Here is a 17,059-nt window from a genome sequence, read left to right on the forward strand (position 1 = left end):
CACGGAACAACGCGTAAGATTGCGTGTTTTTTCCTGGTTCAGTAATATCTTCAGTATCAGACGTGAAGTTTGACCCGTAATAAATTTGATATAAAAGCATCACTAAATGGGGAAAAGGGTATATTCCTCCGCTACGGATCAAGTTAAAAGTTGGTGCTTTCCTGCAGAGCCCTATTCGAAGGATGAGCATAACAACAACATATTGATGCTAGTTTGTCACTGTTACCGCAAACCATTAATCGCGTTCGCCAAAAAGCTCAATAGATGTTGTATAGAAGGCAATTCTTTGATCTAGGCAAAGTAGCGATCAACAGCTTTAAGCTGTAATTATGACTGGCAGTATAGTTGGCACGTCCCATTTCAAGTGACAATATACTGCATTTTCTCCCCGAGAATTTTTTTGCATAAACCCATTTCCCGCTTCTCTTTTTTCTATTTAGTATGGCACGTCGCGTCGTAGTAACAGGCCTCGGCCTAGTGTCTCCTGTAGGCGTTGGTGTCAAGCACGCATGGACAAACTTACTGAACGGCCACTGTGGTGTTACTTCACTTGCTAACAAGCAGGGTTTTGAGCAACTGCCTGTACAAATCGCAGCATTAGTCCCGCAAGGTCCAAAAGAAAAGGGCGAATTCACGTCCAAAGAATGGCTCGATCGTGGAGTACGTTCTCTTTCGTCTTTCCAAATGTGTATGTCCATGTGGCTCATTAGCTCCTACACTTTTTTTAAACATATTAGGACGAGAGAATCATGGCACCATTCACTCAATTTGCCATTGCAGCGGCTCGACAGGCACTGACCGATGCAGAATGGATCCCTGAAGGCGATGCTGACAAAGAACGAACGGTAATATTAGTTTCACACTCGGCAATAGCAAAACATAATATATAGAAGATAGCTCACATGAATGTATGATATAGGGTGTCTGTATCGGATCTGGTATGGGTAGTTTTGAAGATATCGTGTCAACATCTGTTTCCTATTCAGCTGGGGTAAGCATAACCTTATTTTGGGAGGGAAGTGATAAACTCTATATAAACTAAATACAATCTGTACGCATACAGGGTTATCGTAAAGTATCGCCAATGTTTGTTCCCCGTATTTTGATTAATATGGCTGCTGGACATCTTACGATGAAATACGGCTTCCAGGTAAACGCACGCACCTAACAAACAAACTGAGCCAAAGATGCTATTAATGTTTTTTCTACATGTTCAAGGGACCAAATCATGCCGTATCCACAGCATGTACAACGGGTGCACACTCAATCGGCGATGCTATGCGATTTATCCAATATGGAGATGCTGATGTTATGGTTGCTGGCGGCACTGAATCGTGCGTGCATCCACTGGCCATTTCAGGATTCGCAAAGTAGGTTGTTGTTCGTGATTTTTTACTTGAGCAATTCCCACGCATATCACTCATCGACCTCAAATGGTATGGAAAATGTCATAGGGCAAAGTCACTTGCAGCACAATATAATGAGAATCCAACCGAAGCTTCTCGACCCTTTGATGGGGATCGTAGCGGTTTTGTTATGGGTGAAGGTGCTGGTATTGTGGTTTTGGAAGAATTGGAGCATGCGAAAAAACGCGGTGCACGGATCTATGCCGAGATTGCTGGATACGGCTTATCTGGAGATGCCCATCATATGACTGCACCTCCAGCAGATGGTACCGGTGCTGTCAAATCCATGCGCCGCGCGCTCAAGGTGGCCAACCTCTCTCCTGCAGATATCGGCTATGTCAACGCACATGCAACCAGTACACCCGTCGGTAAGTAACTCTCACTGCCCGTTCAAAGAAAACCAGCATCTTTTTAACCACCCGGTATATATACATGATAGGTGACGCTGCAGAGAATTGTGCTATCAAGACCGTTTTCGATGGTCATTGGGACAAGATCAACGTATCTTCAACTAAGGGCGCGACTGGACATTTGCTCGGGGCAGCTGGTTCTGTCGAAGCAATTTTCACCATCTTATCGCTGTACAATGTAAGCACTTGCCTTCCATCCCTGCATCCTTTCCTTTTTCTTTTTATTTTTCTGACCAATTGACACATCTGGTTATAGAGCACCTTGCCACCCACATTGAATCTGCACCGACCCGATGAAGACTTCAACCTCAACTACGTGCCACTGGTTGCTCAGGAACATAAGGAAATCAAAGCAGCGTTGACTAATAGTTTTGGATTTGGTGGTACAAATGCATCCTTGTGTTTTACCAAGTTTGACTAAACTTTATTTGTACGCTTGTTTGTTTCTTGTTGTTATTGCCAATGATCCTCTATTTTGTTCGTTCTTTTGCTGTTGTACAAAGCATTGCGTTGATGGATTTTTATCGTAGAGGACTATAGGTCAAAGGCTTCAGGATGTAGGATGACATGTTGTCAACCAACCGTACTATAATGATTTATACATTATTAGTGAAAAAGAAACCCACATTACACACTCGCGTCCCACAGCAATCCTTATATTCTTCCTCTTATTTTCACCCAGTTAAAAATATAGAGATGACATACCTGTCTTGTACACAGTCTCTGCCCATCCATCCACATTCCATGCATCTTCACGCGTCGTTTTACGTGTTTGCAAATCACTAAGCGGTTTGTACAGTTGACAGTAGTAGGTAATATGTGAGTAACGGAGTAAACGATTATCAAATGTGAAAGGAGGGGTGAAGAACTTACGGATAAGTCCACATGTGATGGACGCTATGGAGTTCACCAAGCTGGCTAAACCATGCACCGACTGGTGCACAATATTGACGTCGGCACTCGAGACCCTTTCGCCTAGTAAAAATCATGCACATGCAATTTGTTAGCTTATCGGGCTGGTCCGGGCTCTGTGTTGGGTGGTTCTTGATTGGCTTACTTACCATTCGGTTTCCCATTCCAGCAAACGACCAGGCTATTTATAATGCGTGCACGCGCACCGATGCGAAAGAGAAAGACAATGATATAAAAGCATTAACACTCCTAAACCCCACTGCTGATTAATGAATAACGACAGATGTTCATACCTTTAGCTGATAGTGACGCAGCTCATAGATCCCGTTGGTTTCCATAGGAGGAGACGTCTTCCAAAAGGAAAATTCAAGCATCACATTGTTCTCACGCGAAATGAGAAGCGGGCGGAGTTGCTTCAAGAAGGCGTTATACTCCTTTTTGCAAAGAAAGGTCAATGACGTTTAGTTAGGTTTCAATTCCACGATAATGGCGACCCTGATATTGTTGCCGGTACATATTATCTTACTAACCGGGTCTTCAGCCAAGCGAGCCATGGTATTGCGATGACCTGGATATCCCTTGTACTCCCAGATATGCACTATAATCACATATAGCGTTTTTGTTTTGTTCACCCCGAGGTCAGCCACAAAGAAACGCATACGTGTTTTCACCCTCACTCTTTCTCCTCAAACCAAAAAAAAACCCCCCTACCAAATGTATCCAGTTCGCCAATCACAACCTCCCAACTACCACAGAGATGAAGCTCGTTTCGTGGATTATTGGCAATCTTGGGCAAGTAAGACGTTCTAAAAATGGTCACAGCAGCAACCGTCTAATGTTTTTAGCTTCTCCTGAAGTGTTTGAGAGCTTATAGACGCGTAATAAATTCACTTACACAAGGTTGATGTATTCCTCGACTTTGTCAGGCCTGACTTTATGCTCTATATTGAAACAGGAAAGCGTACAGCTGTTAGCTTATGCTCTTCTGTGCTGTGGTCATGCATATAGAAACTGCAAAAAAAGGTATTGTCTACATACTCTGCAACTCATGAACGTATTTTCCTCGTGCCAGCATCTTAGAATGAGTCTGATTATCCTCTTCCTTGGTCTTCTTGGAACCATAAAGAACAGCCTCAATGAACTCGTTGGCGATGTTTTGCTGCCGTTTCTTTTCGTCCACATCAGTAGAATCTTCAACCTTTCCCGGTGTCAGTACACTTGGAGTCTTCTCTAGAGCCGTAGTAGGCGTTGTGCTAAAAGTTCTCTGGCAGTTGTATAAAGCAGCTCGGGATAGTAAATTACTACTCCTACTAGCAGAAATACCACGAGAGGAACGTAATAACCAGGACATGATTTCTTTGTGTGTGCGTTTGTTGGGAAGATAAGAAAAGTATGTGGGTGGGCGTGTGAGAAAAAAAAAAGAGAAAGTGAGAGAAGAAGGGTGCAAACGTAAAAAGCAGCCGGTTCAATTTATGTTAATAAGGGGCCGTAGATGTACCCGATTTAGGGTTCGTGAGTGGGTGACACAAGGTTCTTTTCGGCTGCATAAACCAGTCTAAGTTGCGGTTTTACGTTTACACCGTTGCCCGCTACGTCATTTTCTCCCAAAAGAGCAGAACGTTGTTTTACTAGGCATGATAACAGAAAGGCCTTCTCACACACTTGAGAAAGTCACAAGCTGTAATTTTTCTACAGATGATTGATATACAGGCAACAAAGAGCCAGGAACAAGAAAATTTTAAACGAGTGGGGAAGTCTAAATGAAAAGATGGGTTGATATGATGAAAAAGCGCATCAGCAATCTATCATCTAGGGAACACTAAATAAGGAAAAGTTTAACTCGATTCAATACGACTGTCTCAGAAGATTGCAAGCTTGTTATCCAAAGCTTAATTACGCGTTATGTGTTTTCAGTAACTAAAGGCTCGCATGATTAAAGATATTTCCATCTTCCCGTAAAAATGCTATTTATCAAACTTGCAAAAGGAAAGTCACCATGTCATTTCCCGTCAGGATACAACCCTAGGAATGTCATGACAAGCCACGACACTCGCGGCTTGCCATCTGAGCACGTCCCATCCGTACAGCTTTTCTTCTCCACTGTGCATTGTTAAATACTTAGGGCGTTGGCTCGCCGTAAAAAATCAACTCTATGTCGAGTGGACCCAAAGATTCTTAAAAGTCGGTCCACCATCGCTGGTGCCCAAGGCTTCCCATCGGGAGTAGTTTTTACGCCAGCGTCTTTAATATACTTTGCCTTGCACACGACATCGACAAGAAATTCGCCTGACTTGCTCATGGTTCTTCGGTCGATGTTCGTGCACAAGAGCGGCGACAAGAAGGGTCTCCCGGCATCAAGATATGGGGTAGCTCTTGAACCTTACTCTCTGTAGCGTTACAGACCGCTTTGCAACCTAAGCTCCCATGTCTTAAAAATACGATGACATTCTGAACACAATATGATTGAATACATATAGCAAACGAGCGATTGAGAGAACGTAATCTAAAGAAGATAGTATTGTTGACAACTCTCACTAGGATGTCGTACATATCGAGAATAAAAATTATTATACTAAAGAAGGTCCAATCGGGGCAAATTAATAATAGCTGCCCTGAGAAAGGAACTGAAATATCGTGAAGGTGGGACTCGTAGCTACTTCCAATCCAAACAAGTCAACGAGCGCTACAAACTTGACTTCTTTAGCATAAGTTACATCAGCTTTGATAACACCGGCTAAGCCCCTGAGCTTATTGAATTTGAATGATCTCTTCCAGCCATCGTCGTCAAAGGCTCTGTTGAGCTTGTCAATGGTTTCGTTAGGATCTATACAATGCTTTTAGTGTTCGACCTTTTTAAACAAAAAGCTATCTCAAGTAAAATGTATGTTGAAACGACGTAACCTATAGTAATACGACTGTGATCATAGTGATGTTTGCTTAAAGTTCGTATAGTTTTTATCTTCAACATTTGTGTTAAATGACTTGACAAGCTGATAGGTATGATAGTAATTAGTGCTACTTTTTTCGTCGAGCTCTTCCATTTTAAACACTGTATGTTGCACTATTGGATCTCGTTGTGCGGCGTAATACGAAAGCGGTAGGCTTGTATGATGACACCTCAAGTTTTTGTTTCTCGCTTCGTTGGAAGGGGTTTACAGCAGCTTTGTGTAAGAACTAAGCGTTATTGATAAAGATAATGCCCATCGGCACCGGTTCATTTAGTCTTCCACAATAAAACATAAACTTTAACCTATTGATGACAAGGACTTCAACTTCTATCGTTGCTATTCGACTAATAGCTATGCAAAAGCTGTCAACAGGATGTAGCATCTAACAGTATATTTTAGAAGCGCTTCCTGCCTCGCTTCGCTCAGCCGAAATAGAACCTCTATTTGGAGGACAAGCCCAAAAACCCTCAGGTAGTGACAGCGTCTTGGATTATATCTGTAATCTACATTACAGTTGTATCATAGCTGCTCCAATTCTTGCAACTGAGGGTTTCCGATTTCTTTTTGCAAGAAAAATTGGGGATTTGCGAAACAATTCTGCTTGAAATATACCTGAGATAAATCATCCTACTATATAAAAATCACTACTTTGTTGTTCATCTGTCAGAGCCGATGTACGATACGTCGCGAGGGATTATTCTCATAGGTCTCGATGTATCCCCGCTGTATATGTTGGAAACGTCATGACCTCATTTCTACATGTTTCATCTAAATAACTTAACAGTAGATTTGTTGATGGAAAAAGCCTAGAAAAAGAGGCAGTTTACATGTACGTCAAGAGGTAGATGACATCGGCATTAGAATCTGCAATTACAACATCGAGAGTTTTGTCTATGTACAGTATGCAATAAGAAAACTACAGATTGCTCAAGTACATAGCTGATATGATTTCCAAAGGGATATGACTTTTTCACATTACGTATTATAATCGAGTGGGCTATTTATTTTCTTTGGGAAATAGAGGCATCGATAGAAACTATGTATGGTGTTGTGTTGCATACAACAATATTAAAACATGACAGTATCACGCAAGGCAAATCGAGGTATTTTGCGATAATCGCCTTCTTTGCCCAGTCGCCAGAGATATACATCCAAATGACCTTCATTCATATGCGTCACAGCCGAGACAGACGCGTTCTGCTTTACTAATTCCACAATGTCTTCACAAGCCACGATAGACGCAGCACGTAACGTTGTCGCCCGAATCTCTCCAAGATCTTGACCATCCGTTATATCCGCTTGCCAACTCTCTGGAATCTCCAGTACGCCCAAATGCACCAGAAGGGTAGGAACCACATTATCAGCAAACACGGTGAGGTTATCAATGTCTGCAAAATCGAATCGGTCAGGTTCCTGGTCACGGAAGAACATCCACAGGTGGTACACGAGGATCTGAGCCTTCTTCAAAACATATACTGGCCGCCCATTAATTTCAGAAATATCACGCAGTCCCGGTAAAGCCTTGGTAAGGTGCTCGACGAGTTTGGACGCCGATGGTTTTTGATTTGCGACAGGTTTGGTTAGATCCAGGATAAATGCTGCTAAATCGTTATACTTGTGTTGTTCCAAAAACTCGCCCGTAGTATTCAAGACAGTGGTGATACCGTCTGCAAGCTGTTTTAATTCAGTAGGCTCGGTCATAGTGATGAATGGCATGTCCTTTGGCTTGACTTCTCGGTCGATAGGGAATTGGAATATCTCGGATACTTTGAAGGCAGTCATTGATTTGAATGTTGCTGCATCCATGGGTGTGCCACCAATATGGAATGACATGGCGCCAAAACGGATCGTATCAAAAGCACTTTATTTTTGTTAGGTTATCAGAAATTATATGCATGTATGATTTGTACGGCGTGTTATTGCTTACCCTCTTCCAGCAAGTTCGTGTAAAGGAACGCGATATCCGCTTCCAAAGTTCAGCAAATCAATCAGTGCGACAAAATTCAACTCTTCAGCAAGTGTATCGAATTTCAAAGGCATACGTATGGGCGTGTCCACTGACAACTCTTCAAAACGATGCTTGTCAAGATTCTTAAGAAATGATCTTATGCCATCGGCGGAGACCTGTTGTATAATTCGTGACGGGAGAGATCAGTTAAACAAATATCTAGTAGTTGGCAGAGTTCCTCCCTAGACAATATTTAATATTACTTACCTTGACTGGACCGTTTTCTGTTAGTGCTCGACACGATGATCGCACTGCTTCGAGGTAATCGCCTTGTGGGGGTGACATTTTATGTAAAAACGTTTGCGTGTATGCCAAAACCTCCGCTTATTTGTTAAACTTTGCAAACCCTTTACTGCGGTTTATGCTTCACACGCTTTACAGTAAGGTCCGCTCAAAAGCACTGCGCCGCATATTAACGCGTCATCGACAACACCACAATCACCATGCGAATACCATAACGGCTCAACAGGCAGCAACGGTATGAATATCACTAGACGTTTAACTTTTCTTTCATCGACGTCTGGCTGTTATCTGCAGTATCCATTATTATATGCATATGTGCTAATATCACTTAAACTGCAGTAATTGAGGCACCAATTGTCCTTGTTTAGGTACCATGGCCACGAAGTATACCTTCTATATTTCTTCACATCCATTTCTCTCAGGTTGATCAATTTAATGATATAGTGTGTATCAAAACCATGATTTGTTAAAGTACTAGTCATTTAGTCACAATTTTGGAATGCTACACGTGATGGCAAGGATTTCTTGTTGATATCTACTGTAGCCATGAGAGCCACCCATTTACCCGCACTCTTCTCATTCTTCCTTTAACTCGTGAGTGCAAAACCCGAGAAGGATGACCAACAGTAAAGGATATAGTAATTTATTAGCTTCTATTAACTCATAAATTTTTCCCAGGAAATGACAATGTTATATGGAGTGGTGCTTTATCGAACATAAAGAAAAAAGCTTGAATATTCCTTTGCTTCCGAAGAAGCTTGGTGTTCATTACATTGAACAAGCATAACTGCATTTGCCACAACAATCTACACGCTACCTATTATATGGGCTTGTAACTGAGACAAGTGCCGAAACTCATACCCTTAGCAGCTTCAAATCTTTTTCAAGCAAATCCAAACTTATAATGACACCAACCTGACAAGAGTGGTATAATAATATACAGAAAAGCGTTGCAAAACGGTTTTTAGGCACGCTGTACCAGTGTCGCGATTTATTTTGTACGTCATGAAGAGACGTCTCTAATCCACCCTTTTTTATTGCTGCTTGCGTCGGGTAGGGTGAAGAGAGTGAGAGACATGGGTGGAAATGTAGAAGGTAACCTTTGTGCATGGCGAAGCACTTTCACGTTCTTTTCAGATTATGCAGGACTTTGATAATATAACGCGACTTTTCGCGCCTGTGTCACGCGTCAAAAAAAAAGAGGGGGGTTTCTTGGTGGTAGACTAAAATTTAAACTTCCTACAAATTCTTTCGTCTTTACATACAACCAAGAATGGCATCTGAAGAGTCAAACACGCAACAATCACAACAACAACAGCAAAAACCAGAACGCGCTCTAGGTTCCACAACCCTACCAATAGCTCGAGTCAAACGCGTCATTAAAGAAGACAAGGAAGTGTCTTTGATTAATGCAGAAGCCACATTTTGTGTTGCTTATGCAACAGTAAGTAGTTGATGATCGATCGTCAACAACACACTAAAAAAACCAGATTGAGAGAGAAAGAAAGAAAAATAATATATTGCAATAGGAATTATTTATGGAATATCTTGTCAAAGAGGGTTTCACACGGGCACGAAAAGAAAAGCGAAAAACGATCTTTTATAAAGACCTTGGTATGTGGTGGGATGGATATATAAGGGCATAAACACAACGCAAATCAAGCAAAGCACACGAAGAAATTCTTACCTTATCATGAGTTTTTGTTTCTAATGTCAGCATCTGCTGTAAGCGAGGTTGAGCAGTTTGAATTCCTCGAAGACGTTATCCCACACACAATGACTCTCAAAGCAGCCCTGGAACGACGAAAAGACACATTAAATGAAGACGAATCACTTGAACCTTCACGAAAGAAATCCAAGACGACCCATTCCGAAGAAGAAGCAAACAACAACAACACTAGTAATGAATTACGGCAAGAAGATGAAGAAGTAGAAGAAGAAGAAAGAGACGAGGATGATGAAGAAGAAGAAGAGGAAGAAGACGATGAACAGCAAGAAGAGACAGATCAACAGTAGCAACATCATTTTTGTCCCATCAGCAAAAACAAGATACATTTCTTTTCTTTATAAAAAGAGATTTGTTTTATTGATTGTCAATTTGGAACTCGGGTACTTCTTTGGTCGCTTTCCACAGAACATGATCAGCCTTTTTGAACTTCTTTTGCTCTCGAAGATAGGAGATATACATTTGGTAGATTTCTATAGTACAAATAGAGTTTATTCGTTGGTTAAATTCAATGAATCAACATTGTTTTCTCTCCAACAACAAGCGACTAAAAAGTTACCTTCTTTGTGGTTGTCCAGACGCGTAGCCATTTCATACAGGTACTCAACTGGCTCGCTGTCTTGTTCTTCTTTCTCAATCGCAAGACATGTCTGGTAAAAACCATATGTCGGGTACAGGCTTTGGATGATTCTTTTATAGACGGCTCTTGCGCCAACAACGCCCTTGGCTTCCTTTGACCAGCGTACATAACTGCACAAAACCAAATCTTTGATCCGGTTGCGGTCGTCAGGAGCAGCAGTGGAAAGCGAAGGTAGCAGCATAGTGACTTGTTCAGCAGCGCGCTATATATATCATACGTCAACAATCATATAAAACTTCTTGGGTAGAGAGCTATACACCCAGAATATCATTTAAGACGCGTCCATACCATGTATAACTTGTCGAGTTCTTCCCCAGCGTCCTGTTGTTTCTTCATTGCAACCGCCGTGTTCCATCGGTTGCCCAGACACGTTGTGAAAAAATCCCACAAACCATATGATTCAGGGCAATTCTTCAAAGCTTGCTGGAACAGCTCATCTTCTGAATCTGTCGAGGACAATAAACACGTCGTTATCATTCTAGTCAGTAAAGGCTTATTCATACAAGAAGCCGTATCCCTATATGTTTCTTTTACCATCATCTTTGCTGCAAAGGGTGATCTTCATTAGCCACAAGTCGGAAGAGTTGGGATATTGTTGAACGGATTTTGTTACGACGGATTGTGCTAAGAAAAGAGTATTAAAATACAGGCTCGTTTCCTCCCTCTCACTTAGTGGATACTATGATATGCTTACCTTTATCCTCGTCGTATTCTAATAAGGAATCTATGTGATTTTTACATAAAGTAGCGGATGAAACGTCCATTTTCCGTGCCACTTTGAATGCTCGTTGTAAAACTTTAGAGAGATAGAGTTTCTATTTCCTCCCATTAAACGTTAATAAGTGAAAAGACCATACAAACACAGCTTTTATACCATATCATCAGCACTTACAAGGTTTTCTTCAAAAGTGAAATTATGCTGTTCGAGCAGAAATTGGGTGTAGCGTTCAAACATCTCAGCAGTAGGAACCTCCTAGATGGGGGTAAACAACAAGCTATTGAGTTAGGAGAAAATACATTCTGTTGCCTTGGAAAAAAAACATCCAGTGTCCAAAAAAAGGGTCATACCTGAACTGCTTGATTGAAATCTTCTACACAAGCTTTAATGGCAGGAATGAATTCAGGTTCACCCGTGCCAATGTATCTTGAGGTATCGTTCTCTGATGTTTGCTTGACTTTAGAGAATAAGTGTCGCTGAGCAAGGTAGGATCGAGCAGCTGGATTGGATTGCATGTCACGCAAGATCGTCTCAAGCACATGATCAATGCCTAGCTCTGATTCTGAAAACATACGATAAATATCGACGAACTTGGTTCGAAAATCCAGCTCTTTTGGTATAGCTAACAAGCAGTTCCCCACAATACAATGTAACGGTTTAGTAAATAATCCTCGTTTCTCTTAATCAAACAAGCTGTACTACGTATATGCTGCTCTTTACCTTCAATGGCATTATCATATATAATTTTCGCAAGTAAACCGTTCAAAATGGGGTTCACGCCCTCTTTTAATGCTTCGGCGGTCGACGCTTCCATCTTTTTAACCGTTTTACGTTCGTCGCTCTCTTCGTTCCAATTCTCCATATCTTCGCCTGTAATCGTGGGAAGTCGGATCGTGTTTTCATCACTCTCGTCGACTTCCATAGCCCGCTGCTCTTCTTCCTTCTTTTGTTGTTCTAATGACTTTTCATCCACACCGAGAAGACGTCGTCGCATTTTGATCTTTTCAACATAGAGTAATTCGAGACGGAAATATTCGTGCCACAACGATTCGCTGTCAGGATTAAGTCGTAAGGCGCGTTGCATTAATACTTTCAAGGAAAAAGAGGTAATAAGTCAGTTTCATGCTCTTTTTTTTTCTCATACACAGTTTCTAAAAACTTTTGATTTACCTCGTGCCGCGGCAGGGTTTGCATTATCTTCAAACTCCCAAGATGCTGCCAAGATCCACAATTCGGGTTTCCGTGGATGATATTGTAAAGCACTAGATACAGGGTATAAACATACATCCTCCTTTTCGTACGATCGTTTTCTATTGGTAGAGAAATCTCACCTAACGAAAATGCCACTTAGCACATTATTTGCTTTGCTTCGCTTTGCATGATCAATGTACTGCATCCACAAGGATACGTCGCCATTGAATTTGATAAGAGCACGTTTAAATAGACCGTTGATTCGTTGTTTAATCGAGTATTCAGATACGCGTGTTTTATCGTCGTCATTGTTAGGAAGAACTGGCCAATGTTTTTTTTAAATGTGTTAACAAATTATTCTTCTACAAGCTATTATACATGATGGATATAATTTTCTTTACCTGTCATACGCGCTTTCCGCTTTTTGCGTAACATGTCGAGATTCATTTCATATTCGATATAACGTAGAAAGTCAATCTTTTTGACAATGCGTCGAGCAATGGCGTATTCGAAATTGGTGCGTTTCTTAATGATCGCCTTGATCTCGGTCTAATAATATGTGTGTGTAAGTTTGATAGATCAATCAAAGCGAATTGGGAAAAAAAAGATCCCCTAGTCCATTACCTTACTAAATAGTCCCTTACGCTCGAATTCCTCGAGCTCCGGAACCATACGTTCCAAGCGATATTGTACTGTTTCCGCCATTTGTTAATTGTACTGTGGAAACGATCAAAATCGGTATTTTACAAAAAGGTTGTCAAAAAAAAAACTTAAATTTTTTCAGGCCTTTTTTTTTTGTTGTTCAGCCGCACTACCCGAAGGTACCGTTGTTTCACAAACAGATAAAAAAAATATAATAATGCAGTGAGCATACTGCCTACTTTTATAACATCGACAACCCTTTCATGTAGATAGGATTGCTAATCAAAACATATCTTTCAAGGTGGTTTGTCTCGAAGACTCACATATGCTCAAGTAACGTACACCGGGTAAACTTGATGAAGGAAAAGAAAAACCCTTGCCATCCGTTATAACGTCCTTATGAGCATCACAACAGCAGAGATCTGGAGTGAGAAAGAGCAAAGTTCAACTAGTAGCACTACTCCTGCAGAAGCCAAAGAGAAGGTCTTAGCATTGATATCATCTCTATAACCACTCCAGGAGAGATGTACTTGTGAGCTTGGTTCCATGTACTGTTTAAACAAAATACTCGATCTGGTTACTGGCAATTGCCCACCTTGCTTTCTCTCAATTTACACAGCTTCTATCCCTTATCTTCTCCGACACCCACCTTGTTCCCTTCCCAAACCCCACAAGCATGCTAAAGAATGTTGCTGCACTGATTTTATGCATTGCAACCGTAGCTCTTGGACAAAGCAACAATTTTCAATTTGCCACACGATTCCCACAAAACAAATTATACAACTTGTCACCGAGTTCCACTGGTCTTGACAGCATCGATGGAACAGTAGCAGCCTTTGGCGACTTTAATAATGACAAGTTGTAAGAAAGTCTTTTTTTCCTTTTCTTTTGAACAGTGTGTGTGTGTGTGTGTGTGTCGCAATGTGCAGTTTCTTTATCGAACCGCCTTACTATTTTTTCTCCAGTAAAAAGACAATAGAGCAACCTTTAGTTTTTCGTTTTCGCTAATCTCTACATATCGTTTTAGTACCGACTTGTTCATTCTTGGCGCCGACCAGCATTCTTTATCTGTATATACTTGGCATCACCGTACGTCATGAATATCGAGTGATAACAGCCAGTAACCAGCACCATGCAAAAGACACCCCGGCTTGTCCTTCTTATATATCATAGTGAGTCGCTAAAATCTTATTGTTATCACTTTTTTTTTGTATATAGAAAACTTTACCTTTATTCCAGCGAGCAAAACACCACAAATTGTAGAAAAAGACTTTATTATCACGAGTGTCGTACCGGGCGATTACAACTATGACGGAAAACTCGACGTATTATTGATGGGACAAAAGAACCCGAGCAGTAGCTCAGATTCTGAGATATTCATGCGGATATATCGAGGAAACGGAAATGATACCTTTGGTATGAAATTAAAGGAAGGAAGGCCGCCCGTTGTGTTGCATATAATGGGCAGTTAGAAATTAACTTGTTTTTACAACTACCAGAATCTGAGCACATTAACGTGCCATCGGCAAAGGGAAGGCATCCTATGGTATTGGATCTTACGGGTGACATGAAACTCGATTTGCTTGGATATTCGAATGAAGGTGATAGTAGCAAATTGAGTATGTGGATTAATACCGTCGATAAAGATAATATGAACACCACTTCCATATACAACGTGTAAGTGCCCAAAGTCGGGAAAAGCCCCTCTTCCGAAAAAAGGACGTTTGGAAAAGTCTTCTTATACTTTTGTATAGAACCTCTGCATCATCGATTTTGGATGAGAACGAAACAACAAAGTGTATATGGACCCATCCGCATTCGAACGCAGTCGTCGATTTGGATGGAGACTGCTTAGCAGGTAATACAGAAGTTACTTTTTTTCTGATAGTTATTAATATATGTATATTAAAATTTTTACTGTCTCAGATCTTGTGTTTGTATGTCAACACACAGGATATCAAAGCTTGCAGATATGGACCAACCAACGAGATGAAGGTTTTCAGAAAGCCCGTGAGTTGAACTTACCCGCAGGTGCCGGTCCTATCAGTTACGCGGATATTGGTAAAACTTTAAAAAAAAACAGAAATTATGCAGAAAACATAAAGTGTGTAATTTGTCTCTAATATTTTTTCTGTAATATCAAGATGGTGATGGTTCGATTGATCTCATATTCCCCGTCAAGCAACAGATCCATGTCGTTTATAATCAACAGATGGATCTTTGCTCCAAGAACGATAACAGTGATAACCCAGACTGTCGTAAAGCTGGAGATCTGTGTCGTGCTGATCCGAATTTCAATTTTGATATGAGCTCACCTGACAGCAAGGTAATACTTTTTTGTTTTCGTTGGTTTGTTTGTATTATGATTTTCATGAGCATCCTATGTGAAAATTGAACCAACTTTTTTCTATCTAAATGCATTACATTAGGGCTATGTGATTTTTGATCTGGAAGGCTATATTGATTCCAAAGGATCCATTCAAACTCAAGATCCTGATTTCAAGGGAGTATGGCCTATTGCTGTACATCCTGGTTAGTAGCATGATTGTCATATGTAAAAATAAGGAAACGCTGACTTAATAGGTGATCACATATGTCTTTCAAAAGGTGATTACAATTTGGATGGATACCCTGATTTATTGGTCACAACAAACAACAAAGTGTTCCTACTCGACAATATCTTGTGCACGTACAAATTATGCTCCTCTGGCGCAACGGATGTGTCAAGAAGATCATTTTCGGTGGTTCAACAAGGCGCCGAAGCGCTTGCAAAGATATCCAATCCCAGACAAGCTGTCTTTTTTGACATTGATGAAGATGTGAGTTCCTAAAATAATAAACCCAGCGGCTGTCCCCAATATCCCATATTCATCTACCTTCCTTTTTCCGTTGTTGCGGAGAATAGGGGTCGCTCGATATGCTCGTGCTTTCAAAAACGAATACACGATCCGATGCAAATCGTACACCGAATTTCATCATCAACAACTTCTTTAATGATGCATTTTTCTTAAAAGGCTTAGGTAAAAAAAGTTAGATTTCAGGTACCCTGTTGCACAAAGAGGCTGATAATCTTATCTTTTTTTTGCAGTATCAAACGGCGTATGCGGTAATAATTGTCCTACTGAGAGTGGATACGCAAAGGTAAAACGAAGGATACATTGCTGCTAGTGTTCTTTTGTAACTAAGATTAAGAATGTGTTACTAGCCATATGGCGTCAATTACCCCGGAGCTACTTTAAAGTTCACTGTGTTGGATACGTCGGGCACCAAAAGAGCGCATCAAGGTAAGCATTTAGAAACGCTAGAGACAGAGAGGGTGAGAGCAATTAGGAGAATTAATCCGGAGGATGGTCATCCTGGAAAAAGTACTGAGATCTTTTTTTCATTTTAATTTAGTCTCTCAGCTTCCGCAGACCTCATATCTCTCGTTACATACGCCATACTGTTTGATCGGGTTAGGAAGAACGAATAACTATGTGGAGGAAATGTTTGCGGGGGTTTCGCGCCATCAGGTAAAGTTGCCAAGTTTGTAATCAAACAGAAACAGAAAGCACACACTGCTCGCCTATCTGTCTAACAAGTGACATACTACTATGATCGTTATGAATAGGAGCAAAACTACCTTTTCTACGAAGGTGTGATCCCCAACTCACAGTTAATCTTCATTCCATATCAACCTAATGACGTACACGACAGTTCCACGTAAGTTGTTCATAAAAGGAAAAGAGAGACATCAAATAATAACACACATATAATTTATCATTCCATAGGTGGAAGGTTGAACTATATATCCAACCGGGTGATTATGTTCCGTGGGTTCTGGTAGTGCTGGTAGTGGCAGCAATCATTCTGGGCGTCGTGGTAGGCGTACTATATTGGATGGAGAAGCGAGAAGATGAAACGGAACGACGAAAGGCACTGCATATCATTAACTTTGATGCGTTGTAATCCAAAAAAAAGCATCATCATCATCATCATCTATGTAAAATAAAAGACATGACATTACTACACGTACTATACAAACAAACTCCTTCTATATGTGTATCCAATCTTTAAAGAGAATAACAGCAGCACAAAGGATTTTGAGTTTGGGGTTCAAGCGATGGGCCATGTTCTCGTCCTGCGGCTAATACTATAGCCAATTCTGCGATTGTCTTGTTTCTGGGATTTGTCATCAGCTGTTCGGAACCAACGCAAAAAGAAAATGCGGGGTCT

At 40.9% G+C, this 17,059-nt stretch overlaps 7 protein-coding genes across 7 annotated transcripts; 4 read left to right on the forward strand and 3 right to left on the reverse strand.

Annotated features, from left to right (window-relative positions):
• The first annotated feature begins 138 nt into the window (after positions 1-138).
• BDB00DRAFT_850022 (thiolase-like protein) lies at positions 139-2,712 on the forward strand. Its single transcript, XM_053125405.1, has 8 exons — positions 139-660; positions 738-845; positions 920-991; positions 1,064-1,150; positions 1,219-1,370; positions 1,455-1,774; positions 1,846-1,994; positions 2,073-2,712. Exons 1-8 carry the CDS (start codon positions 442-444, stop codon positions 2,235-2,237), a joined length of 1,272 nt encoding a protein of 423 aa, XP_052974364.1. The 5' UTR covers positions 139-441; the 3' UTR covers positions 2,238-2,712.
• On the reverse strand, positions 2,198-4,177 carry BDB00DRAFT_66798 (uncharacterized protein). The gene is made up of 9 exons (XM_053118159.1): positions 3,767-4,177; positions 3,624-3,669; positions 3,440-3,534; positions 3,259-3,326; positions 3,022-3,159; positions 2,878-2,909; positions 2,690-2,791; positions 2,522-2,598; positions 2,198-2,402 (listed from the first exon to the last, which is right to left on the reverse strand). Exons 1-9 carry the CDS (start codon positions 4,077-4,079, stop codon positions 2,338-2,340), a joined length of 936 nt encoding a protein of 311 aa, XP_052974365.1. The 5' UTR covers positions 4,080-4,177; the 3' UTR covers positions 2,198-2,337.
• A 2,351-nt stretch (positions 4,178-6,528) lies between these two features.
• BDB00DRAFT_850026 (uncharacterized protein) lies at positions 6,529-8,024 on the reverse strand. The gene is made up of 3 exons (XM_053125406.1): positions 7,892-8,024; positions 7,604-7,800; positions 6,529-7,537 (listed from the first exon to the last, which is right to left on the reverse strand). Exons 1-3 carry the CDS (start codon positions 7,967-7,969, stop codon positions 6,745-6,747), a joined length of 1,068 nt encoding a protein of 355 aa, XP_052974366.1. The 5' UTR covers positions 7,970-8,024; the 3' UTR covers positions 6,529-6,744.
• A 1,114-nt stretch (positions 8,025-9,138) lies between these two features.
• Positions 9,139-9,961, forward strand: BDB00DRAFT_932974 (histone-fold-containing protein). The gene is made up of 3 exons (XM_053129104.1): positions 9,139-9,371; positions 9,457-9,541; positions 9,645-9,961. Exons 1-3 carry the CDS (start codon positions 9,201-9,203, stop codon positions 9,941-9,943), a joined length of 555 nt encoding a protein of 184 aa, XP_052974367.1. The 5' UTR covers positions 9,139-9,200; the 3' UTR covers positions 9,944-9,961.
• A 49-nt stretch (positions 9,962-10,010) lies between these two features.
• BDB00DRAFT_773163 (U3 small nucleolar RNA-associated protein 6-domain-containing protein) lies at positions 10,011-12,907 on the reverse strand (the record flags this gene model as incomplete). Its single annotated transcript, XM_053120081.1, has 12 exons — positions 10,011-10,126; positions 10,213-10,495; positions 10,582-10,733; positions 10,828-10,917; positions 10,988-11,108; positions 11,186-11,266; positions 11,362-11,633; positions 11,732-12,100; positions 12,182-12,273; positions 12,343-12,523; positions 12,613-12,751; positions 12,827-12,907. The coding sequence occupies 12 exons, from the start codon at positions 12,905-12,907 to the stop codon at positions 10,011-10,013; spliced, it is 1,977 nt and encodes a 658-aa protein (XP_052974368.1).
• Positions 12,908-13,449: 542 nt separating this feature from the next.
• BDB00DRAFT_66965 (uncharacterized protein) lies at positions 13,450-14,061 on the forward strand. Its single transcript, XM_053118160.1, has 2 exons — positions 13,450-13,705; positions 13,872-14,061. Exons 1-2 carry the CDS (start codon positions 13,521-13,523, stop codon positions 13,942-13,944), a joined length of 258 nt encoding a protein of 85 aa, XP_052974369.1. The 5' UTR covers positions 13,450-13,520; the 3' UTR covers positions 13,945-14,061.
• On the forward strand, positions 13,683-16,937 carry BDB00DRAFT_850036 (uncharacterized protein). The gene is made up of 14 exons (XM_053125407.1): positions 13,683-13,999; positions 14,072-14,260; positions 14,344-14,521; positions 14,599-14,702; positions 14,771-14,905; positions 14,989-15,170; positions 15,274-15,376; positions 15,452-15,663; positions 15,750-15,864; positions 15,933-15,985; positions 16,050-16,128; positions 16,241-16,356; positions 16,455-16,546; positions 16,615-16,937. Exons 2-14 carry the CDS (start codon positions 14,179-14,181, stop codon positions 16,790-16,792), a joined length of 1,629 nt encoding a protein of 542 aa, XP_052974370.1. The 5' UTR covers positions 13,683-13,999; positions 14,072-14,178; the 3' UTR covers positions 16,793-16,937.
• Positions 16,938-17,059: the final 122 nt, after the last annotated feature.

This window comes from Zychaea mexicana (genome assembly GCF_025766255.1).
Source record: "Zychaea mexicana strain RSA 1403 chromosome Unknown BDB00scaffold_117, whole genome shotgun sequence".
Lineage (NCBI taxonomy): Eukaryota > Fungi > Mucoromycota > Mucoromycetes > Mucorales > Lichtheimiaceae > Zychaea > Zychaea mexicana.